Source organism: Capra hircus, chromosome 18 (genome assembly GCF_001704415.2).
Source record: "Capra hircus breed San Clemente chromosome 18, ASM170441v1, whole genome shotgun sequence".
NCBI lineage: Eukaryota > Metazoa > Chordata > Mammalia > Artiodactyla > Bovidae > Capra > Capra hircus.
The window spans coordinates 50,914,484-50,939,539 of NC_030825.1; the positions used below are offsets into that span (position 1 = coordinate 50,914,484).

At 51.4% G+C, this 25,056-nt stretch overlaps 3 protein-coding genes across 6 annotated transcripts; all 3 read left to right on the plus strand.

Annotated features, from left to right (window-relative positions):
- SNRPA (small nuclear ribonucleoprotein polypeptide A) lies at positions 226 to 11,115 on the plus strand. Its single transcript, XM_005692420.3, has 7 exons — positions 226 to 331; positions 794 to 888; positions 4,020 to 4,192; positions 6,443 to 6,622; positions 8,707 to 8,880; positions 9,305 to 9,393; positions 10,737 to 11,115. Exons 2-7 carry the CDS (start codon positions 816 to 818, stop codon positions 10,894 to 10,896), a joined length of 849 nt encoding a protein of 282 aa, XP_005692477.1. The 5' UTR covers positions 226 to 331; positions 794 to 815; the 3' UTR covers positions 10,897 to 11,115.
- MIA (melanoma inhibitory activity) lies at positions 11,223 to 14,969 on the plus strand. 2 transcript variants are annotated; one of them, XM_005692423.3, is made up of 5 exons: positions 11,223 to 12,349; positions 13,673 to 13,744; positions 13,834 to 13,967; positions 14,447 to 14,557; positions 14,878 to 14,969. In XM_005692423.3, the coding sequence occupies exons 2-5, from the start codon at positions 13,696 to 13,698 to the stop codon at positions 14,899 to 14,901; spliced, it is 318 nt and encodes a 105-aa protein (XP_005692480.1). In that variant the 5' UTR covers positions 11,223 to 12,349; positions 13,673 to 13,695; the 3' UTR covers positions 14,902 to 14,969. The 2 variants fall into 2 exon arrangements, with proteins under 2 accessions (XP_005692480.1, XP_005692478.1); XM_005692421.3 differs by having other exon boundaries at positions 11,223 to 13,744.
- Positions 15,690 to 24,890, plus strand: RAB4B (RAB4B, member RAS oncogene family). 3 transcript variants are annotated; one of them, XM_005692424.3, is made up of 8 exons: positions 15,690 to 15,856; positions 17,047 to 17,127; positions 17,392 to 17,506; positions 19,028 to 19,090; positions 19,174 to 19,328; positions 21,195 to 21,290; positions 21,382 to 21,512; positions 24,488 to 24,890. In XM_005692424.3, the coding sequence occupies exons 1-7, from the start codon at positions 15,841 to 15,843 to the stop codon at positions 21,495 to 21,497; spliced, it is 642 nt and encodes a 213-aa protein (XP_005692481.2). In that variant the 5' UTR covers positions 15,690 to 15,840; the 3' UTR covers positions 21,498 to 21,512; positions 24,488 to 24,890. The 3 variants fall into 3 exon arrangements, with proteins under 3 accessions (XP_005692481.2, XP_017917935.1, XP_017917934.1); XM_018062446.1 differs by lacking the exon at positions 17,047 to 17,127 and having other exon boundaries at positions 15,691 to 15,856; XM_018062445.1 differs by lacking the exon at positions 15,690 to 15,856 and having other exon boundaries at positions 16,507 to 17,127.

Genomic DNA, 25,056 nt, shown 5'->3' on the forward strand with positions numbered 1-25,056 from the left:
GGCCTTGGAAGAGACTGCCGCAAGAACCGAGTCCCGATTGGCAAGAGGCGCGTGAGGGGGCGCGGCCTTCACTGATTGGTCCGTAGTCGCGTGCGCCGCAAAAGGGTTTGCAGGGGCTGGGCGGAGTTTTTCTGCTGAGGCGCGAACCCAATTGCCGTTTTTATTGGCAAAATCTGGGTCCGGGAGCTAGCCTTACTCTGATTGGCCAAGCTACCAAGTTTCTGCGCAGGGGTTGGCTTGTAGATAGACAAGGCGGGTCTAGAGGAGGAAGTTTTGTGGTTGGCGCTCAGCAGCGTAGCAGGCATCGCTTGCGGGAGCTGAGTCTGGTTCGGTGAGTATCCTTGGGCACAAACGGCCTTAGGCGCCTGGCGGCTGAGCGCTTGACGCCCGGGCTTTCCTGCGCCTCGTGTAGTGGGAACTATTTTTTTTCTGCTCGAGGCCAGGGTTCGGCAAATTCGTCCCGCCTGCCTTAACTGGCGCTTACATCCGGGCCATTTCTCCTGGGCCGGCCTTTGAGCGCGTGGGCCAGTGGGAATCGCCACCTAGGCCGCTCCGCCTACTAAGTCGAGTAGAGCATCCTGGGACTCGTAGTAAACCTCACGAGATTTCCCTCACCACGCGGGGAGGAGAAGCTGTGTGCTGCGTTTTCTTTGTTTTCCGAGCCGTGCTTCCCTCTTTCCTCCTCTTTACCTTACTTGAGTTTCTCTTGGAAGGAAGATCCTTTAGTAGCCCGCGTTGGGACAAAAGGATTTTCAGAAACCCAGGACTGAGTGGGACTTTTTCATTCTTTCAGCCCTACCTCAGCAACTTACTCCATGGCAGTTCCCGAGACCCGCCCCAACCACACTATTTATATCAACAATCTCAATGAGAAGATCAAGAAGGATGGTGAGTTTTCGGGATAGTCCGGACACCAGGCTATCCCGCACGAACCTGCCCCCTCTTCTGTCCCCAGCATCCATGTCCCTTCCTCAGCCTTCTCCAGCCAAACTCTTTTAAGTTCGGCCTTTGCACAAGCAGTGCTTTTGCTATTTCCTCATTTTCTCTTACACTTTTCCCGGTAACCTGGTAACTTGCTTGTCTTTCAAGGTTTCAGCTTCAAGACGCCCCTCCTCCAGGATGCCTCCCCCTTCCCTTTTCCACCCACGTGCCTGCCTCTTGACTTCCTAAAACCCTGAACCTCCCCAGCCAAGTCCTGATCTGGCTGTCAGGGGACTGTCTCTCTCCTGGCCTTTGAGCTCCAGGAGGGTAAGAACTGCAACTGTTGGTCACTGTCATGGCCTCAAGTGAATAATCCACAGTGAAAACGTTTCATTTCAAAATCAAGTGAAATGAACCATGATGGCGGGTAACACTGGGTACCAGGTGCTGATCTATAAATAATGGTTACATTTAACTTTCACAGCAATCCTGCAGGAAGGACCTATTGTTCCCATTTCTCAGATTAGAAACTGAGACTCCAGAGGGATGTGATTCGCGCAAGGCATACAGCAGGGAAACGTGCTTGAGACCACTAAATGGAATTCTGGTTAAGAACTCGATTCTAGATATGACATACTTTTCTTTTTTCTTGAGCAAGTAATCACTTCTTACTGAACTTCATGTTTTTATATATATAGGAAAGCTGGGCAAAATCTGTGCACAGATGTTATGGGGAATATATGAGCTAAACTTCCATGCTTTTTTTTTTATGGTGCCTAGCTGTTAGTAAGGGTTGGATATAAGTATTAGCTCTTATTATCTCCTCAAGAAAACTGTTAGGAGAACTGAAGGAGCTTGCTGGCATTAAGTTGAGGTTACTGATAAAGTTGCTATTGAAGATAATAAGCCGTGTAAATCCCTCATATACTGTTAGAGCATTGTGCCCAGCCAGTTCTCTGTGGAGCTGTGGACACAGTGGTGACTGAGACAGTCCTGGTCCTAACTTCATGGAACCACAGTCTAGTAGAGATGACAGATCTGCTTCCAGACAGTGATAGCCCAGAGTAGCCATGGCCATAATTGGGGGAAGTTGAGGCATAGTAGTCAAGGCTGGGATTGGGCACTTGGAAAGGGGTATTCAGGTTCATAGAACAGGAGACATTTTGGGAAAGCCTACCAGGGAGAGGAAGCAGCATCTGTGTTACAATGAGGGAGAAGAGTGACTAACCTGGACCAGCATGTACAAATGTCCAGGGGCAAAAGAGAGCCCAGGGCATTCTGGGAACCACATGTACTGCAGTTTTGGGTGCCTGAGACTTAGAGGCTGGTGATTCATGGAGAACATTCAGGCAAGCAGTGCACTCTGGCTCCTGATGCCTTGAGGGCTGGGTGGGTGTTTTACTTCATCCTGAGGGCTTTGGGGAGCCAGGCAAGGGATGCAGTTAATTGTGAAAGATCTTTCCAGCTGTGGAGGGTGAACTTGTGTGGGCAAGAAGGGAGACTGGGGAGAGGCCCGGCACCCAGGGGAATGACTCGGGCCCGCACTGGGTTCACGGGGATGGCAAGTGGAGACAAATCTCAGAAATGTCATCAGAATTTTTGGCTATTTGCTTCCCTCTTTACCCGATCCCCCTTTTCTTTCCTACTGTCTCTTCGGCCAGGTGTCTTAAGCTCAGGTACCTTCTTTGCATAAGACTGGTACCCTTTCCTGGCTGTCCATTTGCTAGGGAGGTTTGGTGGTCCTGGGTTCAGATGGACTTGGGTCCTCGGTCAGTGACAGATCCTCTGAGAGCCTCTATCCACATTAGTAAAATTGGGGCAGTTATAATTGCTAACTCATGGAGTAGAGGTAAAAATTCAGTGAAGTTATTCCCAGAAATCATTTAATGATGTGTTTATTCAGGCAGGTGTATTTGGAGATTTGTGTGCTGGCAACTATGCTGTTCATTAGGGGTTTGTTTGTTGTTTTTTTTTTTGGCTCACACCAAGGGGCTTATGGAGAAGGCAATGACACTCCACTCCAGTACTCTTGCCTGGAAAATCCCATGGACAGAGGAGCCTGGTAGGCTGTAGCCCATGGGGTTGCTAAGAGTCAGCACACGACTGAGCGACTTCACTTTCACTTTTCGCTTTGCTGCATTGGAGAAGGAAATGGCAACCCGCTCCAGTTCTTGCCTGGAGAATCCCAGGGACAGGGGAGCCTGGGGGCCTGCCGTCTCTGGGGTCACACAGAGTCCGACACGACTGAAGTGACTTAGCAAGGGGCTTATGGGATTTTAGTTCCCTGACCAGGGATTGAACCTGGACCCTTGTCAATAAGAGCACAGAGTTCTAACCACTGGACCACTAGGGAGTTCCCTGTGGGGATATTGTGATAAACAAATAGGATAGACTTGTACCTCTTCAGAAAGAGGACCAAACAAAAAGAAAACAAACATGATGTCAGGAGGTGGGAAGTGCCATGAAAGAAAAGCAAGTAGGTTCTCACGGTGAGAGGAGTGACATGAGGGGTCTCTCATTTCACCATGGTGGTCAGGGAAGGCCTCAGGTGGTAACATCTCTGCTGAGTCCTGGGTGACTGGAAGGAGGCAGCCATGTACACATCAGGAGATAGTTGCTCCTAGTAGAGGGAGCAGTCAGTGGAAAGGTCCTGAGGCAAGGTTGCTGTGACGAGCCTGAGAAAGGGCTGGGAGGCCAGTGTGGCTAGAGCTATAGGAGTGAAGATGGGGCATGGGGAGAGATGAGGTAGGAGAATTCACCAGGGCCAGATCAGAGGGGCTTGTGTCACAGTGCTGGAGACAATGAAAGTCCTTGCATTTATCGAGCATTTGCTGTGTGCCCTCTGTATGTGTGACTCATGTTCCCCTGCAGCGACCTTGTGGGGTAGGTATCGTGTCGTGACTGTTGACCTACTACAGAGTCAACGCACATGACCACCTGAGTGGTTCTAGACTGCTGATGGTATTGCTCAGTACTCTTGTCAATGGGCTGATGGTTTCCCTTCTGGGCTGCATTTCCTCTGAAAAGCGGAGCTCCAGCCCCAGGACATGATACCCCAGCCTACAGTCACCCCTGGGTCTTTTCTCTCCCCACTGCAGAGCTGAAGAAGTCCCTGTATGCCATCTTCTCCCAGTTTGGCCAGATCCTGGATATACTGGTGTCACGAAGCCTGAAGATGAGGGGCCAGGCCTTTGTCATCTTCAAGGAGGTCAGCAGTGCCACCAACGCCCTGCGTTCCATGCAGGGCTTCCCCTTCTACGACAAGCCCATGGTGAGCACCGGGTGTGGAGGGTATGGATGAGTGCCCGTGCCAAGTGTTGTTACAGGCTGGATGGGTCTGGACTACTGTCACCTGTAGTCCAGAGCCTTAAGGATGGGAGTTCCTCCTGTTGGTCCTCGGTATCCACTGTTCACTGTACTGGGGCAGTGGAGACACACAGCAGTCATGAGAAGTCCCAGCTCTGCCCTCATAGACCCACAGTGCCGCTGGAGAGACATGCCTGTCTCCAGGTGGCGACGACCCGAGGGGTCAGGGCTGGGACATGCGAATGCATGGAACTCAGGGAGCTTACTCTCACCCAGTCTGGGAGTTTGCAGGGGAGCCTTTCTGGATGAGTAAGAGTTGGAGAAGAGTAGCTGAGAACGACAAATAAACTAAGGATGGGAGATAACCAAGAACCTGTGTAACTGAGGAAGTGAGTCAGGTTCATTCAGCAGAAGTGAAGGGTGGGAGATGGTGGGGTGGGCGTGGCCTGGAGAGTTGTCAGAAGTCAGGCTAAGGAGCTGATCCTGAAGGTGGACTTGACTCCAAGGTTGCCGGCAAATCATGGAAGGGTTAGGGAGATGCCTGTGGCTGCTAGGGAGGATGGATTCAGTTGTGGGAGATGGGGTTCAGTTGTGAGGGTGAGGCTGGGTCAGGGTCCCAGGTCTGGGATAAGGGGAGAGTTCATTTAGCATCAGGGGTTCCATTGATGGCTAACACTGGGTACCAGGTGCTGATGTATAAATCACTGTTACATGGGGCCATGGGATGGGAGGAAGTGGGTTACAGATATTCAGTAGGCCTTGAACAGATGCGAGTCTATTGTTCAGAGTCCTTGCGCTGATCCAGAATTCCTGTCATATCAATCAGTTCTCACCTGATTGGAATATGCCTCCCTGAACCAGTAGGGTGGTGACAGCAAGTGTCAGTGCCTGCAGGTCCCAGGCAGGTTGCTTCACGTGGACGACATTGGCCCCAGGGGCACAGGGCGGGCCTGGTGCCCTCACCCCCTTCCAGAAGGGGCTGTTCTCTGACTCCTGCCTGTGTGTCCTGCTGTGGGTGTGTGAGCCCACAGTTGCCACGTCTTCCATTGCTTTTCTGGAGTAGCTGGAGATTCCCTTTTGAGGACTAAAAATCATAAATCATTTTACGTGGACCTTCCTCCCCTGCTTTTCTCTAACATCACTGCTTGAACCGTAGGAAATGCTGAGCCGCTGTGAGCTCTATCAGGGAATCCTGTCAAGTCTACCTGGGAAACCTCCACTGAAAACAAAATTAAAAAAACCCAACAACACAAGAAATCCAAAGCTCCACTCCAAAAAAACCCTCCACTGATTCTTCCCGCTCCTCCCCTGGTACCCGCCTAGTCCTAGCCGCGACCCTTCTCCCTGTTTTGACTCCCTGCTCCTCCCAGGCCTCTCTCCATCCCGTGGCCACAGCGCTCCTTGGGAGTCACAAGTGAGAGCTTGTCATCCCCTTGCTTATAACACTCTGTGACTCCTGGCTTGCTCAGGAAAAGACAAAGTCCCAAGGCCCCCTGTTGGCTCTGTGATGTCGCCTTCCTCCTCACCCGCGTAGGCCTCCCTGCTGTTCCTTGAACACACCCCATACGCTGGCTTTTCGAGGCTCTTCCTTGTGCTAGAATGCTTTTTTCCCTAGATGCCTGCGTGCCCCCCTCCCTGTCTTTACGCCAGCATTATCTCCCTGAGGTCTTTCTGGCTGCACTCTGAAAATTTTACTTCTTCTCATTTCACTTCTCAACTCTTCACCTCCTCTTCCTGTTGGTTCACTTTTTGATCTCTGCCATATTGTCCCCAGCGAACTAATGCCACGAGGGCGGGGCTTTTGTCTGATTGGCTCATTGCTGAATCCTGAGCACATTTGGGTACTCTGTAACCCACTGAATGAGATTTAGTTTGGAGCCTCGGTCTCGTGTGTGATGGAAAGCCCCCTGTATAGTGCTCCTGTCCTGGCCTGTTTCCTTGTACCCTGAGCAATGCTTGGGGCTGTCCCATCTTCCTATCAGAATCCCAGCATCCATTCCGGAGAGCTTGCTGCACGCCAGGCACTGTCTAAAGCATGTTTTAGCTCCTGGTCCTCCTGGTCATCCTTTGAAGTGGGAAATACTTCAGTACCCATTTGACGGATGGAGACATCGAGGCCAAGGGATTTCTATGATGTTTCCCATCAAGCTCCAGGCAAGGTCTGATTTGGGCTCCTAAGTCCAGTCTCCTTCACCTTCTGCTCTCTGTTGGGCAGCGCATCCAATACGCCAAGACCGACTCGGATATCATTGCCAAGATGAAGGGCACCTTCGTGGAGCGGGACCGCAAGCGGGAAAAGAGGAAGCCCAAGAGCCAGGAGACCCCAGCTGCCAAAAAAGCCGTGCAGGGAGGGGCAGCCGCCCCTGTGGTGGGCACCGTGCAAGGGCCTGTCCCGGTAAGCCAGGGCGCACAGACGCAGCCCTCTCCCCATCAGGTCTTCCTCAGCCTCATAGGCTGGCGTGGGGGTGCAGTAGGGAAAGGTATCCCCTTGGGGATCCAGACGTTCCCCCCACTTCCATTTTTCTTGTGGAGATTGTGTGCCTACCTGTAGCAGGGTGAGCATATGAATGATGGTATCTCCACTTGGAAATGTCTAATGTCTATACCTCTCTGCCAGTTTTTTTGGGGTCTTTTTCTGTGTGTCTCAGTCTTTTTGTTTTTTCTCTCCTTGACCTTGATTTTGTTGTGTCTTCTAAAGTCAGTGTCTATGTAGCAAATGCAGAGGAAACCACTAACCAGCTATTAGGATTGAAAAGAATTTCATTTAACAAGGTCACCAGATCAATATGGAAAAGTCAGTTTTGTTTCTGTACAGTAGCAACAAACAAGGATACTTCAAATCGAAAAACACCCCAAGGAAAGTGTGCAAGGCCGCCCACTGAAACGATAGAACATGGCTGAGAGAAATTGGAAGACTTAGTGCTATTAAGATGTCATTTCTCTCTAAACTGGTTTAGGAGCCAACTCTGTTCCAATCAGAATCCCTAGAGGGATTTGTGGGGACAGACAGGCTGTCTGTAAATGTCTGTGATGGCAAAGCTGGGGCCTGTTGTTCAGGAATGGTATGATATTAGCCTGAGGATGGGAAGATGGACCAGTGGGGCAGAGTAGAGTCCAGAAACACGCACTTGTGTTTGTGGTCACTCTGTATATGACTGAGGTTTCACTGCTCTCCAGTGGTGAAAGGGCTTTTTCCCCTAGTAAATTGTACTGGACCAGTTGGATATTTGTAAGAGGAAAAAGTTAAGTCCTGCCTTGGCTACATATAAGTTAATTTGAGATAAATGGTAGACTTGAATGTGTCAGCACCAGTAATCAAAGTTCTTGAAGAAAACAGAAAAATGTCTTTATGACCTTGGTGAGGCCGTAAGAGTAGAAACATCCTGTTTTCTAAACAAGATACAGAAAGCATAAAGTACTAAAGAAAAGATGAATGAACTGGACCCACTGTGGTCTCCGAACCTTCTGATGGCTTGTCTTGTGTCGGTGTCCGTGTCTGGGTTAAGCTGCCCCACTCTTACCCCCTCTGCTCTTGCTGTGCCCAGCTGTCCGTCCAACTTTGACTTCACATGGGTTTCAGCTCCTGTCTCCCCTGGGAGCACGTGCTTTTTGCCTTCAGCCTCTCTCCCGTCCCCTTGTTGTCACCCCTTCCCATGTCTTTCTGCATCAGCCCTGACCATCCCCATCCACCTATGCCTTTCACCATCTGTTCTCTGGGCCTGTTTCTTTCTCCATACAGTCTGTTTGTTTATTTGGCTGTGTTGGGTCTTAGTTGCGGCATGCGGGATCCTCCTGTTTTGACACACCGACTTTCCAGTTGTGGTGTGCAGCTTTAGCTGCTCCGCAGCACGTGGGGTCTTAGTTCCCAGACGAGGGATCAAACTCGTGTCCCCTGCATTGTAAGGCAGATTCTTAACCACTGGACCAGGGAAGTCCCTGTAAAGTTTTAAAGCAGTGCAGCATGCTGCTTATAGTGTTTATTCCATCCCTTTGAGTTGATAATGTTTTTATTTTTCTCCTAGTCTTTTTTTTCCCAGTAGGTCCCTAACTTTGTTCATATGTCTACAAGCAAAATTAGGCCATTCTAATTTTTCCTTTTTTGGGGTCGGGGAAGCCATACTGAGTGACGTGTGGGATCTTAGTTCGCTGACCAGGGATTGAACCTGTTCCCCCTGCAGTAGAAGCACCAAGTTCTAACCACTGGACAGCGAGGGAGTTCCCTAACCAATTTTTATATGTTAAAAAAGTTTCTATTTATTTTTCTAATTTGATGTCCCCTGTGAGCTTGGGCCTGATCTGCTCCATCCATCCCTCTTTGGATGCCTTTCTTGCCTTTTCCAAGTCTGGATCTTTTCTGTGTCTCACACCCGGGGTTTCCTGTAACAACAACCTTTTCTCCTCTCTGCTTCCTCCCAACACTGAAAGCACACCTCCTCCCACCTGCTGGTGCCCCTCAGCCCTGCCCTCCTCTCCCCACAGGGCATGCCGCCGATGACTCAGGCGCCCCGCATCATGCACCACATGCCGGGCCAGCCCCCCTACATGCCGCCACCGGGCATGATCCCGCCTCCAGGCCTGGCGCCTGGCCAGCTCCCGCCGGGGGCCATGCCGCCACAGCAGCTTATGCCGGGGCAGATGCCACCTGCCCAGCCTGTAAGTGTCTGGTCCTCCCGGGGTCTGGTATAGTCAGGAGACAGGAATGGCAGGCAGGGTGCTGTTTTAGGTTGGGTGGTCTGGGCAGGCCTCCCCGAGGAGCTGCTGTTGGAGGATGAAGATTTAGCAGTGGCTTTAGGCCCTGGGACAGAGGAATTGGTGTGTTTGCTGGAGCAGGTCAAGGGGAGGCTGGAACGGGGGTGGGCTGCACCTCGGTTCACTCTGAACTTCTGCTGAGCACCCACTTACAGGTGCAAGTGTGCTCTCTTGTGGCTTACAGTCTAGGGTACAGTCGGGTAGACAGGCAACAACATGGGGTCTGTTAGGTGAAAGACGAGAAAGAATCCAGGCAGGGAGAGGCTGGAGGGCAGGAGGGCCATAGATCCCCGACCAGACTTAACGGTCTCCCATCGCTCTCCTGCAGCTTTCAGAGAATCCACCAAATCACATCTTGTTCCTTACCAACCTACCGGAAGAGACCAACGAGCTCATGCTTTCCATGCTTTTCAACCAGTAAGTGGGGCCTGTGGCTGGGCTGGGCCCAGAGAGAGGGTGGTGGCCGTGAGGTGGCACCACAGGGACAAGCCTTATGGTTCTGTTCGTGGAGGCCGAGCCTGTGCAGGCAGGCACAGTGCCTGGAGGCCAGAGGGAGGAGGCTGAGGCCGGCCCTGCAGCGGCCGGGCGTGGCTGTCAGCAGTGGCCAGGATGGGCAGACTGTCCTTTGCCTTTATGGAGATGACTCTGGATTTCATCTTCCCAGTCTCTAACTTAGACAAAGGCGAGGTGCAAGTCCAGCAACAGTGAGATGTCACTGAATGCTGGCTAGACTGGAAGAAGTCAGCCTGTTCAGATTGCAGGTGTGGGGTTGGGGGATGCTCAACCCCTCGGGGATGTGCGTGGACGTGGGCCATTCCGTGGTGTAACTGTCCTCTGTTTAGTCAAGTGCTCACCTAGATTTCTCTGGTGGCTCAACAGTAAAGAATCCACTGCTAATCCAGGAGATGGAGGTTTGATCCCTTGGAAAAGGAAATGACAACCCACTCCAGCATTCTTGCCTGGGAAATCCCATGGACAGTGGAGCCTAGGGTCACAGAGTTGGGCGTGACTTTGTGACTAAAGAACAACACTTGGTGACTTTGCTCCTGACTGTATGAAATTCTGTCATGCCCAAGGGGCTGGGTGGGGCATTCCTCATGGTGTGGTCAGGAGCTGGAGGCAGCCTGGGAGAAGGGCGAAGTCAAGTACAGGTGCTCGCAGTTAGAGGGAGCAGGACCCTTTATACCCAGGTTGAGAGGAAATTTTGAAAAACTGAATGAAACAAAAATCATACCATTCAATTTTATACCATGTCCACAAAACAATGCACAGTTTCTAAGAATACTGATGGGGAATCCTGAAGATGGTTGCCTAATGGGGAAGGAACTAAGGAATGAGAAGAGGGAAATGAAAGAAACAGCAGATCATAAAAGTAGAGGGTAGTGGTTATTTTGGGGCTTCCTAGGTGGCTTGTTGGTAAAGAACTCGTCTGCCAGTGCAGAGGATGCAGGTTTGATCCCCGGGTTGGGAAGATCCCTTGGAGAAGGACATGGCCACCCACTTCAGTATCCCTGCTTAGAGAATCTCCATGGACAGAGGATCCTGGTGGGCTACAGTCCATGAGGTTGCAAAGAGTCGGACTCAGCTGAGCACATCAACTTAGCACTGTCTCCATTTTGGGCTGGATGATCCTTTGTTATCGGGGCCATCTTCTGCATCATGGGGTGTTTAGCAGTATTCCTGGCCCCTACTCACTGGATGCTGGAATGTTCGAGGGAAGTGCTGAGGCTGGATCCCTGAGGTCTCTGCCTTTCTCTCAGGTTCCCTGGGTTCAAGGAGGTCCGGCTGGTCCCTGGGCGGCATGACATCGCCTTCGTGGAGTTTGACAATGAGGTGCAGGCAGGGGCCGCTCGAGATGCCCTGCAGGGCTTCAAGATCACCCAGAACAACGCCATGAAGATCTCCTTTGCCAAGAAGTAGCACCCTTTCCCCATGCCTGTCCCGGCCCCCTGTTCTGGGGCCACCCCCTCCCCCCTTGGTTCAGCCCCCTGAAGGTAAGTCCCCCTTGGGGGCCTTCTTGGAGCCGTGTGTGAGTGAGTGGTCGCCACACAGCATTGTACCCAGAGTCTGTCCCCAGACATTGCACCTGGCGCTGTTAGGCTGGAATTAAAGTGTTTTTTGCGGTTTGTTTTTTCACAACCATTTGTTTTTATTTTCTTATCCTCCATGTTTCCCTTCCCTGCACACCAGAATATTCTTAGTGTTTGAGCAGCTCAGCACATTGAGGGATTGCAACCTTGGGAAAATACAGAATAGTGTAGCATCACTGTCCAAACTTTTAATCACTTTTACTATTTTGGCAGATTTCTGTTTTGTCTCAAATCAGAATTCAGGGCAAGAAGTTAAAACCCAGGCTGCCAAATACAGTTGGGCAGGTTCTATACTGCACAAGATGCTGCTTTTAATGGCACACCATTCACTGTATAGACTCATGTTGATTGCGATAATTTTCTGACATGATAGAGTGTTAAGAAAGAGGTTTTTCTTTACCTTTTCCTAGAAAAAAAATGCCTTCTCTCATAGCAGGAGTCTCACGGAAACCACTCTAGGTACTTCAGGAAGAAAGGGAAGGAAGATGAGTATTCATGGAGTCATTGAAAGGATGGTAGGAATGGCAGTTTGGATGGGAGATGAGCTGAGTTCAACTTTGCAGCCCCTGATTGAGCTGCAGTCTCTGGAGTTCAGGAAGAGGTCCCTGCTGCTGCTGCGGTGAGGGCCCGTGCTGACTTGATCACACACAGGAGATAGCAGCCAGGAGCCTCGGGCAGGTGGCTGAATCAGTCTCCCTCCAGTGCTGCAGCTGCAGTGGAGGCTAGAAGATGTGGTTTGTGGCTGGACAGTTACATGCCCAGCTGAAGCTGGATAAGAAGGGGAGATTGAATGGGGGACCTTCCTCAGCAGTCTGTCACAGATCTGACTTGACAATTTTTAAGTTGACTAAATGTGTGTGTTTTAAATATATATAGCTCAAAACCCTTTCTCACACCATATAGATAGCAAAATGAGATCCCTTGCCAGAAATAGAAAATTAACCACAGAAATAAATACAATGAGGCACAGTGTTAAATTCTCCCTGGATGTCTTTTCCCGTGTCAAGGCTCTGAGCCCCAGCTTGCATCTACTCTGCTCTCTCCATTAAAGAAGAACGACAGTGTTGGAAACGCTGAAGATTTACGGCACCACATGCACACTTCCTCCTAGTAGGATCTGAAAGATGGAAGCGGGAGGGTGATTGTCACCCTCACTACATCAAGTTATTGCAGACAGCACGTGGGAACATGGTCTCTGGACAGTCCCCCCCAACTCCCACGATAGACAACTGATGTCCCCACTCTGAGCTTCGTTTCTTCCTGAGCTGTGCACCCCACCCCAGGTACTTAGCAAGCACTCAGTAAATTCCCCAGATAACTTGCCAAGTACCTAATACACACCAAGTACTGTTATGGCATAGGATACGCAGTAGTTAATGAAACAGACAAGCTAATTTCAGATGCTGGGTTCTGATAGGAATAAAACTGACATGATGGGGTGATGGGGTGGTGGAGCTGGGGAGCAGTAACGGGTGATCAAGGCAAGCCTCTCTGGGAGGTGACATGAATAGAGCTATTTGATGCTTGCCTGGTACTTGGTGCTGGGTCTTGCGTGTGTGGAGATGGCTTAGGCCCAGTCTTTGACCAGGAGGAATCCTTCCCCACCCCAAGCCTATGTTTGTCCATTTTCTTCCCCTAAAACTAAAGTTTGGACTTGCTGGCTAGAGGTGAGAATACCTGAGGAACGAGATGGGTCTTCATAGGAGACTTGAGTTCACATCCTCTGCCACTCTTTGATTCTGACCTTGGGCTGCTGACAGCTCCAAGCCCAGTAGTGATGGGTATGGGCCTGCAGCCAGATCTAGCCTCTCCACTTACACTAACCCTGGACAGGTTCCTTAAGGCTCTGTGCTTCCATTTCTACCTAAAATGGGATTATGACGGTCCCCCTTCAAGTTGGTGCAGGCTATGTACTTGAGCTAATTAAAAATATGCATGGTGAATTCTTTACTAAATAACTAGTATCCCAGATGAGAAAGGTGAGGCTCTGAGAGTAGTTTAGTGCAGTCAGGAAGTGGTTTCTGAGAAGAAATAGTGATCGTGGTTGGACATCGCCTAGCCTAAGGCCCAACGTATAATATTCACTCCGTACTTGAGAGCTGGGGCTATTTCTGGCAATCAAAGGGCTGCCTTGTTCTGCTGCCCCTCAGCACAGGAAATTCCAAGGTGGTTTTTCCATACTGGCTCCTCTTGTTCTGTTTCCAGGGACACGGCCGAGGGGCCTAGGTCTCCAAGCCAACTCAAAAAAGATGGAATTGAATATTTTAACCTGCCTGTCTGGGCCCCTCTGTTGAGGGGGGTGACTTGTTACTTGGAGTGGCCTGGGCTGCCTTGGGGCTCTCTGGGTATTTCCTTGTGCTGGCAACCCTCACCCTGTCGTTGAAATGGTTCTGCCTGGGTAGCAGCCTCTAGGTGGTGTGGGCGAAATCTGGGACTGGTTTAAGGAGGGGACCAGACCCAGAACACAGGTTTCCTTATGCTACTGCCGAGGGAGGGCAGGAGGAAACTAGAGACCCCATTCCTGCCTTAGCCACTGTCTTGCCCAGAGTCCATGATGGCTTGGTCCTTGGTGTTTCTCGGTGTCGTCTTGCTGTCTGCCTTCCCAGGGCCTGGTGCTGGGGGCCGCCCCATGCCCAAGCTGGCTGACCGGAAGATGTGTGCCGATGAGGAATGCAGCCGTAAGCGTTAGGGGTCCCGGGGGGTGTGGAGGGCTTGGGTTGCTAGCCTGTGTGAGGAGGGTGCCTTCACTCCTATATTCCTCCTCCAGACCCCATCTCCATGGCCGTGGCCCTTCAGGACTACGTGGCCCCTGACTGCCGTTTCTTGACCATACACCAGGGCCAAGTGGTGTATGTCTTCTCCAAGCTCAAGGGCCGAGGGCGGCTCTTCTGGGGAGGCAGTGTGAGTCTTGGGAGAACAGAGGAGGAAAGGGTAGAGAGCTGGGGTGGGAGCCTACCGTACTTTTTTACCTACAGGGCGAATCTGGGGGGGTGAACTGAAATAGAGTCAGCAGGGGGTGGCTGCTGTGATCCACTCTGTTTTTCTTTCTTCAGCAATTATTAGGGCATGTCCTGTAGTGCCAAATTGCTATAGACACCAAAGGTATGATAAAGAATGACACTTTTATTCTAATGGAAGGAGACAAGCCATCAAAAATACCAACTCGTGTGTGCTGCTTTAAGAATTAGTATAAAGTGACTGGGTGACTAATTCACATGGGGTGGTCAGGGAGGACTTTCCAGCAGGTGACTTTAAGCTGAGATTGGACTGACAGGGATGGAGCCAGCTAAGTGATCAGGGAGGAGCAAGTGTGCACAGGACTTGAGCAGGAGTAAGCTTGCCATGTTCCCAGACCCCGGCTTTTAACTTCTCTTCCCTAGGTTCAGGGAGATTACTATGGAGACGGAGTTGCTCGCCTGGGCTATTTCCCCAGTAGCATCGTACGTGAAGACCAGACCCTGAAACCTGCCAAAACCGATGTGAAGACAGATGTGAGTATCTTGGGGGCTGGTAGGAATGGAGGGAGAACCTTTGCATTGCAATGACAGGCAAAGATGCTCCTAACCTTGGCACCCTGGCAGCCTAGCTGCATGTGCTGGAACAGACTCCCTGCCTTTTCTTATCTGAAAGATGAGTGATTTCTAAATCCTAGTTTGATTGAGAGCTGCAGAGTTGAGGGCTCCAGGCTAATTTGCATAGCATTGTGCAGCCAAACCTGGTCCCTGAGGCTGCAGCATTTGCTAAAACCACTAGATCCTTTGTGGTGTGACCACTGGTTTTCTCCCCACTGTTTCCCCTTTCTCTTTTTCAGATATGGGATTTCTACTGCCAGTGAGCTCAGTCTATGCTGTCAGTGGTGGTGTTTCTCCCCGACTTTATGCAAATACATCAGCCAAGTGCAAACTGGGTGTCTGTGGTCTTTGTGGTGTGGGGATCTAGAAAAAAATGTTTCTCCCAGGTTTCTGAATCTAGCCAATCAACCCACCAACTGTGGTGACAAAAGTGGTTGCTAGGCAGAGTTTCATGGACTGAAAGCTCTGCCCTAAGCTCGGTCGAGTTGGGCTCCTAAGCTTAGCTATTACAGACAAATAAATGAGAAGATGGAGTAACTGAACAGTCAAATTGGGGAATTATAGTGTCCTCTCTAGACCAATAGGAGAACTATTGAACTGTTGGGAGTGAGCCAATGGGACCATGAGGAAGACAAATCACAGAGCAGAGGTCTTCTGGGTTCTCTTGGAAGATTTTCCTCAGAAGGAGGTAGGAAGGTAATTTGTGTGTACCATGCCAGTTTTCATCCTTCTGCCTTTGAGATCAGTACTCCCAGCTCAAGGTAGTTCCTCTTTCAGGCTCTGTCAATCTTACACTTATCCCCGTCTTTGCATCCGTATCCCCGCCCCCAAGTCCGCGCCTACCCAATCTGGAATCTCGACTCTGCCCCTGGGCTCCTGACCAAATCCGTTTCTGAGCTGGGCGAAGCATCTGTGGCACCACCAATCGCTCGTCTTGGTCCCGCCTGCTCCTCTCACCACCAATCTACGCCTTTGTCCCGCCCCTTACCTGCCGAGTCCTCCAATCCCGGCCTTGGGGAAGCGTTCCCTAGTATCCCGCAGCGTTAGCGGGTCGCGCCGGAGGGGGGTGGAGGCGGAAGTGGCGGCGCCGGCCCCGGGAGTAGGAAGGAGCCGGGGCTGCACCCCGAGCAGAGCGGCTGCCAGCCGAGGAGCAGGCGCGGCCGTGTCGCCATTTTGCGGCCCTAAGCGGCCGCGACCGAGTCATGGCCGAGACCTACGGTGAGGGTGGTGGGCGGACGCTGGGTCTGGGGTCTGGGCCCAGGAAAGATGCGGCCTGTGTATGGGGCGGGGCCTTATATGTCAGGGGGCGGGGCCTGGTATTATGGGGCAGAGCCTAGAGGATGCTGGGAGGGGTTTAGTGGGCCTGAGGCTGAGCTTAGTCAATTTGGGCGGAGCCTGAGGGTCTGGGGTGTGGGCGAAGTCTGGGGCGGGATTTGAGGAATGCAGTGAGGATGGGTCAGGAAGGAAAGGATGATCCTTACTGTGTCTGGGCGGAGCCTGAGTGGATGGGGCGGAGCTGACTGTGAATGGCAAGGATCAAGCTTGATGGGCTGGGGGATACTGAAGGGATGCTCTGGACCCAGGGATTACCCTGGGAGAGGGCTGGAATGCGGTTGCGGGTGAGTTGTTTTTTAAATAGCGGGTGGGACTAGCGGCAAGGGGTGGGGTTTAAGCTTGAGACTAGCGGTAGTGCCTCGGACTGCGGGAGGGAAGGAGAGACAGAGTTGGAAAATCCGGATGTATGGATGGGTAGAAAGGGGGAGAACAGGGTGCAGTAGAAAGAACAATGGATTAGGAGTCAGAGGGAGCTGCATTCTTTCAACGAATAGAGGAAGCCGAGGGAACAACGCAAAGACGCTGAGGTAGGAAATAGCTTGTCATCTTCACGGAGTAGACTGCAGGCCAGAGGCTGGAGTGCAGTGAATGAATCAGAAAGTGGTAGGAAGCAAAGTTGTGGGGCGGGGTGGGGGAGTGGAGCAAGGACAAGATTGTAGTCCTTGATAAAATGATTTTCAAGAGGCTTTAGCAAAGTAATAGTTACTTGGACTCCGGAGCCAGTTGGTCTGGGTTTGAATCCCAGCTGTACCCAGCAGTGGGATCTTGGGCAAGTCAGTTAACCTTTCAAGACCTCCGTTTTCTCATCTGGAAAATGGGAATAATTATTAGTATACCTCCCTCACAGAGCTTTCTTGAGGATTAAGTGAGTTGTTGATGTAAGTAAAGACCTTTACTTCTGCTGGGTATGTGGTAAGCGCTCTGCAAGAATTATCTGTAATGGTTGTTACCCACAGTTCTGTATCTGCTTGTGTCTGTTTCTCTCCCTGTAATTGTGATGTTCCCCTGGTTTCCATCTTTCCATATCTTTCTCTCCGAATGGGTTTTTCTTGAATTTGGCTCCATCCGCTCAGACTTCCTCTTCAAATTCCTGGTGATTGGCAGTGCAGGAACAGGCAAATCATGTCTCCTTCATCAGTTCATTGAAAATAAATGTGAGTTTCTGGGAGTGGTTCTGGGTGCACTAAACCATGGACAGGGCCATGGTGGGGGCAAGTAGGCAGCTGTTGGGCAGGGGTGGGGCTGGCCTTAGGTACAACTTCAGTGCTGGCTGCCAGGTCCTGACTTTGGTATACACTCTTTGCGAGGTCCTCCTTGAGCCTCAGTCAACCCAGCAATGAGAATGGGTTTGTATAGGCCTCGGAGGACAGGGAATCCTCTGAGCGCCCTCCTGTCTCTTCTCTCCCTTCCACTCCCAGTCAAACAGGACTCCAACCACACAATTGGCGTGGAGTTTGGATCTCGGGTGGTCAACGTGGGTGGGAAGACCGTGAAGCTACAGATTTGGGATACAGCTGGCCAGGAGCGGTTTCGGTAGGTGGGCTGGGCTCCCAGTGAGAAAGGGGGTGGGGGGAAAGGGGAGGAGAGGGAGAGAAAGAGGCATGCAGAGTTACCTGGAAACATAATGACGGGAGCAAGGACACACTGAGAGGGTGGGCAAGGTAGAGAGAGAGGGCAAGAGAGACTGTGATGAGCAGGTCCATGTAGTCAAAGAAAGAAGGTGTCTTGAAGAGAGGATGGCAGACAGACAAAAAGAGATTGAGAAGGAAGCATGATTAAGAGTGAGAGGGCCAGGGAGGGATGACTGACCCTAGCGAGACCCTGTGGGATAGACCCATGTGGCTGGAAGGATGGAGACTTGTCTCCAGGGAGCAATGAGGCCTGGGCAGGAGGAGATGCTTGGGGTGAGGCAAGGAGCAGAGAGTAACTGAATATGACTGAAACAGAAAAGGAAAGTTGAGAGGTACAGATGCTCAGGAAGGGAGAAAAAGAGACAGACCGAGAGAGAAGAGACAGATTAGGACACTCAAACAGAAGTGAGAGACAAAGACAGGGAGAATGGGACAGGTGTGGCCAGAGAGATGGAGAAATGGATGTTTTTGGGGGATAGGGCAATGTGGAGGGCTCAGCACACAGTTTGTCTGCAGAAAAGGTGATAGACACACGGAAACCCTGAGTGAGAAATAGCCAGCAGAAAGAAACGAGGAATCCAGTTTCTGGGAAAGGGTGGTCCCTGGTCAGCACTGAGTAGCTGCTGAGTTCATATTCATGCACGAGTTCATTGTGTGAGCTGCCCAGAGACAGAGAGAGGATGGAGGGGAGAGAGGTGTGTGACTGCGCCAGGATGGCAGTACGTGTTCTGTAAATGGTTGTGGTGTGATTGCACGAATTCCAGAGGGATCCAGCCTGGCGACACAGTGAGAAGCAGACAGTTAACCACCCTGGGAAAGAGGCCTCCCCCAAACAGCAGGAGAGGGCCAAGCGGATGTAGTTGCATAGTGCTTGGCCAGGACTGGGCAAAGGGAAGATGACAGAAAATGTTGAATGAATGGGAAAGGATGAATGAAAGGGAAAGGATGACAGAGCCAGAGCAACAGAGATGGAGAGAAACAGAGAATTAAAGATACATATACCTACAAGAGACAGAACGGTACATACCAAGGAAGAGATGCAGAAAGACAGGGACACAGAGAGAGTCAAAAGTAGGGAGAGGGAATTCCCGGCGGCCCAGTGGTTAGGATTGGCACTTTCACTGTCGAGGTCCCCAGGTTCCATCCCTGGTCAGGGAACTAAGATCCTACAAGCCACACGGTGTGGCCAAAGACAAAGAAATGGTAGGGAGAGATTGTGACAGAGGCAGGCAGCCAAGATAAGGACTGAGGGAAGTAGGCTACCAGTGGGAGAGACTGTAGTGAGACCCAGACCATGGCCAGGTTTAGGAGGAGGGGCCAGCAGCGCAGGGGGGCCTCCGAACCACCAGTCTCTCTCTGCAGAGGGGGGCAGTCTTGGGCAGACCCCAGCCTTGGGGGTGACTGGGTCCCCCTGGCCCCACAGGTCGGTGACACGGAGTTATTACCGAGGGGCAGCTGGAGCCCTGCTGGTATATGACATCACCAGGTGGGTGCACGGAGTGGGTGGGGTGGGGCCCGGGCTGCCCCCTGCTGCTGCACCTGCCTCCCTCCTGGCTCCCTTTTCCACAGCCGGGAGACCTACAATTCACTGGCTGCTTGGCTGACGGATGCGCGCACACTGGCCAGCCCCAACATCGTGGTCATTCTCTGTGGCAACAAGAAGGACCTGGATCCGGAGCGCGAGGTCACTTTCCTGGAGGCCTCCCGCTTTGCCCAGGAGAACGGTGAGGGCTAGGTGGTGGATCAGTGGGGCAGGGGACCAGCAGAGGGATGAGGGGCATTCAGGGGGAGCCTGTGAGAGCCCCCTAGCTCTCTGTGGCTCTGCCCAGCAGGGCAACATGCAACTTTGGAGGTCTGTGTTCAAATCTGGGTGTTGGCCATGTACGGGCTACATGACCACTCTGTTTCCCCATCTGGAAAAATGGGTGCCCCCCAGACCACCTCCCTGAACTATCGCACACTCTGCTTCACAGATGGTTAAAGGAGGGTGGTCCAGGGGAACTCCCGGCATGGCTTGGATGAATGGGTGCTTCATGAATGTTGGCTGCTAAGAAGGTTTCGGCCACCATGGGGAGACAGTATAGAATATTGGTGTAAGGTGGGGACTGTAAACTCTGACGGCTATAGGGGACAGGCACATTTTGTGAATAAGGGAGAAGGGGCAGGGGAGACCCTCAGGTTAGCAGGTACAGACATTAGGGGAATGGACAAGACTGACAGCCACACTGAAAGGTATGCAAGTACGTTATCATCAAAAAGACCACAAATGACAAATTGTTGGCGAGGATTTAGAGGAAATAAACCCCTGGTACGCTGTTGTTGGCACCCCACTCCAGTACTCTTGCCTGGAAAATCCCATGGACAGAGGAGCCTGGTGGGCTGCAGTCCGTGGGGTCACTGAGGGTCAGACACGACTAAGCAACTTCACTTTCACTTTTCACTTTCATGCATTGGAGAAGGAAATGGGAACCCACTCCAGTGTTCTTGCCTGGAGAATCCCGGGGATGGGGGAGCCTGGTGGGCTGCTGTCTATGGGGTTGCACAGAGTCGGACATGATTGAAGTGACTTAGCAGTATCACGCTGTTGTTGGGAATGTACACTGGTGTAGCCACTTTTGAAAACAGTATGGCAGTTTCTCAGAAAACTAAAATTGAACTGCCGCGTGACACAGCAATCCCACTCCTAGGTATATATCTTTTAAAAAAATGAAAAACGGATTCAAAAAGATACCCCAATGCTCATAGCAGTATTGTTTATAATTGCTGAGATATGGAAGCAACCTCAGTGTCTATCAATGGATGAATGGATACAGTGGTATATATACACAATGGAATACTATTCAGCCATAAAAAAGAATGAAATAATGCCATTTGCAGCAACATAGACGGACTTGGAAGGTATTGCTAAGTGAAGTAAGTCAGAGAAAGATAAATATTGTTTGGTATCACTTATATGTGGAATCCAGAAAATAAACTAGTGGCTACAACAAGAGGTATGCAGATCTAAACTCATTTGAAAACATTGTGTTGGTCCACATCTGCTGACTTAGGGTCTGTCCATCTTCCTTCTTTTTTGTAACCTCTAGGTTTAGAGGATTTGCTATCAGAAAGATGTGGGTTTGAATGCTGGCTCTGACTTACTGTGAGGCCTTGTCACATGGCTAATGGGTGGACTATGAATGGGGCCTGTGCTGGATGGTGCTGGGGACACAGTGATGAAAGCAGCCCTGGGCCCAGCTCTCATGGTCTCACAGCCCAGGGCGGAGGGAGGAGGACCATTTCCAGAGAGTGACAGCCCAGAGAGCTCAGGGCTGGGAAGGGGGAGGCGAATGGGTCAGTGAGAGCCCAGGGGAGGCACCTGGTTCATCCTGGGAAGGACTTCCTGGAGGAGGAGATAGGAGCTGAGTTCTGAAGGAAGAGCTCGGTGGGTACCTGGGGAAGGAGGCTCTCATGGCAGGAAAACACATGTATGGAGGCCCGAAGTGAAGGCTTGAGGGACAGAATGAGAGGTAGCAGGTCAGAGTCTGAGTGGAAACTAGACTGACTGAGGCCCTGACTGTCTTGAGTGTCTGTCCCCCTGCCCCCACCAGAGCTAATGTTCCTGGAAACAAGCGCTCTCACGGGTGAGAATGTGGAGGAGGCATTCCTGAAGTGTGCCCGCACCATTCTGAACAAGATCGACTCAGGTGAGACCCCCAACTGACTGGACTGGGAGTGGAAGGCAGAGCCCAGAGGTTTCCAGGGACTGGTCCTGACCTCTCCCCTCCCTCCCCCCAGGTGAACTGGACCCCGAGAGGATGGGCTCCGGCATTCAGTATGGTGATGCCTCCCTTCGCCAGTTGCGGCAGCCTCGGAGTGCCCAGGCCGTGGCCCCTCAGCCCTGTGGCTGCTGAGACCTGCAGAGTCAGGTGGGATTCTGGGGACCTGGGAGCTGCAGGGCTGGTCTCCCAGCAGTGGGAAGGACAGAGCAGAGACAGCGACATAGAACAGGAGACACAACCAGGAAAAAGGGCCATCTTCCCAGACACGGGAGATCCACCCATTCTTCCCATCCCACTGCCAGCTCTCTGCCCTGCATCTCCGACCCTCCTGTTCATAATTCCTCAAATGTCTGTTGAGCACCTACTATGCGCCAGACCCTGTTCACAGCATGGGGGATAACAGCAATGGGGAAAACAGACAAGAATGCCTGCCTTTGTGGAAGAGACAGACAATAAACAAGACCCAGGAGCAAACTGTATAACAGCCAGAGAGATAAAAGCTATGGAGAAGGACCAAGGAGGGTGGGGAGGTGGAGGAGTGGATGGTCAAATGGGATGATGAGGGGAGGGCTCACTGAGAAGGTGACATTTGAGCAAAGGTTGTGTGGGGACCTGGGGGAAGAGTGTTGTAAGCAGAAAGAAGAGCCAGTGCAAAGGCCCTGAGGTAGGGTCCTGCCTCCCCTGGGTGAGGAAGTCAAGGCCACTCCAGTGTGGCTGCAGTGGAGTGAGTGGATGTGTGTGTGGATGTGAGTGTATGTGTGCGTGCGTGTGAGTGTGTTTGGGGGTAGGTGAGCAGATGAGGTTGGGGTGGGGGAAGCAGATGAGTGAGGCCTCATGGGTCACGGGGAAGGCTCTGGCTTATACAAGCAGAGAAGGGACAGGATCTGATTCAGGTGTTCATAGGGCCCCTCTGGCTGCAAACAGAGAGACTGCCAGGGGGGCGGGGGGTGGGGTGGGCAGGGGTGGTTGCCCAGTGACCAGTGAGGAGGCTACTGCAAAGTCAAGACTGTGGTGGACAGGACCAGGATGGGGGCAGAGGAGGAGTTGAAAGGTGAGTTAGGTTAGATCATCTGTGCCTCCAGGCGTGTCCCCTCTTGATGTAATCTCTGGGTCTTCCTAAAGCACAAATCTGCTTCTTCCCCTCTGTTCTTCTGGTAGCCTCCCCCCCCTCCTCCAGGAAGCCTTGCTTGTTCCCCTAATGCTTGGTCCAAAGTCCTTGGCAGGCTTGAAAGACTTGGTCCCATCCTCACCTCTCTGTGGGTGACTACGTCGTGACAGTTCTTGTCTCTCTGCTTCAAACCCACTCGCCGCCACCCCCCACCCCCAGCCATTGGCAGCTCCAGGATGGCCTTGGAGCAAAGTGGTTAGACCTTGGACACAGGTACTTTGAGAGCAGGGCCAACATAATTTCCAGATGATTGGATTTGAGAGAGATGAGCCAAGGGTGAGCTCTTGGGGTGGGGCTTCTTTCCTCCCAGGCCTCCGCATCAGCCCTGCCTGTCCTCCTACCTCCCTTCTCAGGCCAACTCCCATTCATCATCAGGTCTCTGCTAAAATGTCTCTTCCCAAAAGGGGTCACTCTCTCTAGATGGGCAGTCTGCCTCTCCTTTTTATTATTATTCCTTTTTTTCGGCTGTGCTGAATGGCTTGTGGGATCGTAGTCCTCCAGCCAAGGATGGAACTCTCGCCCTCGGCAGTGAAAGCGCAGAGTCCTAACCACTGGACCACCAGGGAAGCCCCGTCCCTCCTTTTTAAAGTGTTCAACTCTGTCCCCTCCGTCATTATTTATGGTGTTTGTCTCCCCCGTCTGAGAAGGTGACAGATCACAGACTCCAGAGCTGGGCTGCCTGCATTCATACTCCGACTCTCACTGCATAGTTGCGTGACTGTCGGCAAATTATTTAAGGTCTCTGGGCCTTGGTTTCCTCATCTGTAAGTGGGGCTAATAATAGTACCTACCTCAAGTGAGTGTTGAGAAGATTAATTAAGTCATGTAAAGTGCTAAGAACAGGGCCTGACAGTCAGTAAACTAAGACTCAATAAACTAAAGACTGTTTATTATTTTTCTTCTTATCCAATTTAAGGACTCTGGGCTGTATAGAAACAGAGGGGTGTGTTCTCTTCACCTTAGGAAATAATTTTGAGTCTGTTTCAGGGTTTTCTCAGTGAATCAAATCTAATAAGAGTGCATTTTCAAACTGTTGATTGCAATGTACAGGAGGAAATACACTTTGTATACTGTTCTAATGCAGTCACACACACAGAAAACTAAAACACACATTTCCCTCATACTAATATTCTGAAAACAGAGGTGAAATTCACATAAATTTAGCTATTTTAAAGTGTATAATTCAGTGGCATTTAGTACACTCACAAGGTTATGAAACCATCACCTCTGTCTAGTTTCAAAGCAATTTCATCATTCTAAAAAGAAACCCCATACCCATTAAACATTCACTCTCTGTTCCCCTTCCAGCTTCTGACCTATACCCACTTACTTTCTGTGTCTATGGACCAACATTATTATGTATGAAGCACTCTGGTATTTTTTATTTTATTCTATTTCAATGAAAAATTGCTCAAGGCCCACCAAACTGATTTCCCACCCCACTAATGCAGTTGTGCACATTGGAATCACCTGGAGAGCTTTAAAAGCTACTGATGCCTCAGCCTTACCCCAGAGATTCTGAAGTGATCCGGGTATTTCTAGAAGCTCACAGGTAATGCTGTCTTCAGATAACCACAAAGCAAGAACCAATTGTCAAATAGATCTCTGACTTGGAAAACCCTGGAATGAGACCTAGAGCCAGGGTGGTCCAGGAACATAGAGGAACACAGAGATACAAAGGTGGGGACGCAGAATGTAGACACCGAGACGCCCCTCTACAGACTCAAGGAGACAGCTCTCTGAGGCAAAGACAGGGGAATGCAGGTGCCCTCAGAGTGAGAGCCGCACATTACCTGCAGACAAGAAACAGAAAGTCAGAAAATGTAGCAAGTTAGGGAGAAAAAGTATAGACAGAAGAGCACAGATAGGAGGGCAGGAAGATACCCAGAAAGGAGACAAAGCTGCAGCTGACAGACCCGGGATCCCCCCAGTTCACCGCACACTTTTCTTGCAGCTCACCTGCTCTCCAGGACCAGCCCTGTCCTTCCGTCTGGGGCCCAGACACAGGCCCTGGGAGGCCGAGCCCCTCACCTGCCCTGGCCCCAGAGAAGCTGCCCTGCCACCGGTCTCCCTTCCCTGGCCTGGTGGGGCCTGGCTGAGGGGCAAGACTGAGCCATGGGGGAAGGGGGATTCTCTCCGTGCCTGCTGCTGCTTCCTCTGTCTTGGCTAACCCTGTTTCCCCTGAGCCCCTAACTCCTCTTTGAGCATACTCAGAGAGTTCACAAAGCCTGAGACCAGGGCCATTTGGCCTCAGCATCCCTGGCCCTGCCATTGCGAGTACGTGTTATTTATTACCTGGAGGCCTGTCCTGTTCCAATGCCCACCCCCCCCCCCATAAAGCATTGTTTACACCTGTGTCATAGCCTCTGTCATTTTGGGGTGGTGGGGAGGGAAGGGAGGCAGATGAGGTCCCTGATTATGTTTGGAGTCCATGTTTTAGGGTTGGACATGGTGTGGGGTCCACCATGACTCCATGGCTCAGGTGTCTGTTGTGGAGGAATTTTGCCCACATATGTAACACGC

Bases quoted from the DNA above. Each gene is read 5' to 3' on its own strand.
- SNRPA (XM_005692420.3), top strand. From the start codon at position 816: ATGGCAGTTCCCGAGACCCGCCCCAACCACACTATTTATATCAACAAT. The intron at 6,623-8,706 runs GTAAGCCAGGGC...CTCTCCCCACAG, and splicing joins CCGTGCAAGGGCCTGTCCCG to GGCATGCCGCCGATGACTCA. The intron at 9,394-10,736 runs GTAAGTGGGGCC...CCTTTCTCTCAG, and splicing joins CTTTCCATGCTTTTCAACCA to GTTCCCTGGGTTCAAGGAGG.
- MIA (XM_005692421.3), top strand. From the start codon at position 13,618: ATGATGGCTTGGTCCTTGGTGTTTCTCGGTGTCGTCTTGCTGTCTGCC. The intron at 13,745-13,833 runs GTAAGCGTTAGG...TTCCTCCTCCAG, and splicing joins TGCCGATGAGGAATGCAGCC to ACCCCATCTCCATGGCCGTG. The intron at 14,558-14,877 runs GTGAGTATCTTG...TCTCTTTTTCAG, and splicing joins AAACCGATGTGAAGACAGAT to ATATGGGATTTCTACTGCCA.
- RAB4B (XM_018062445.1), top strand. From the start codon at position 16,971: ATGTTCCCCTGGTTTCCATCTTTCCATATCTTTCTCTCCGAATGGGTT. The intron at 17,507-19,027 runs GTAGGTGGGCTG...CTGGCCCCACAG, and splicing joins GCTGGCCAGGAGCGGTTTCG to GTCGGTGACACGGAGTTATT. The intron at 19,091-19,173 runs GTGGGTGCACGG...CCTTTTCCACAG, and splicing joins CTGGTATATGACATCACCAG to CCGGGAGACCTACAATTCAC.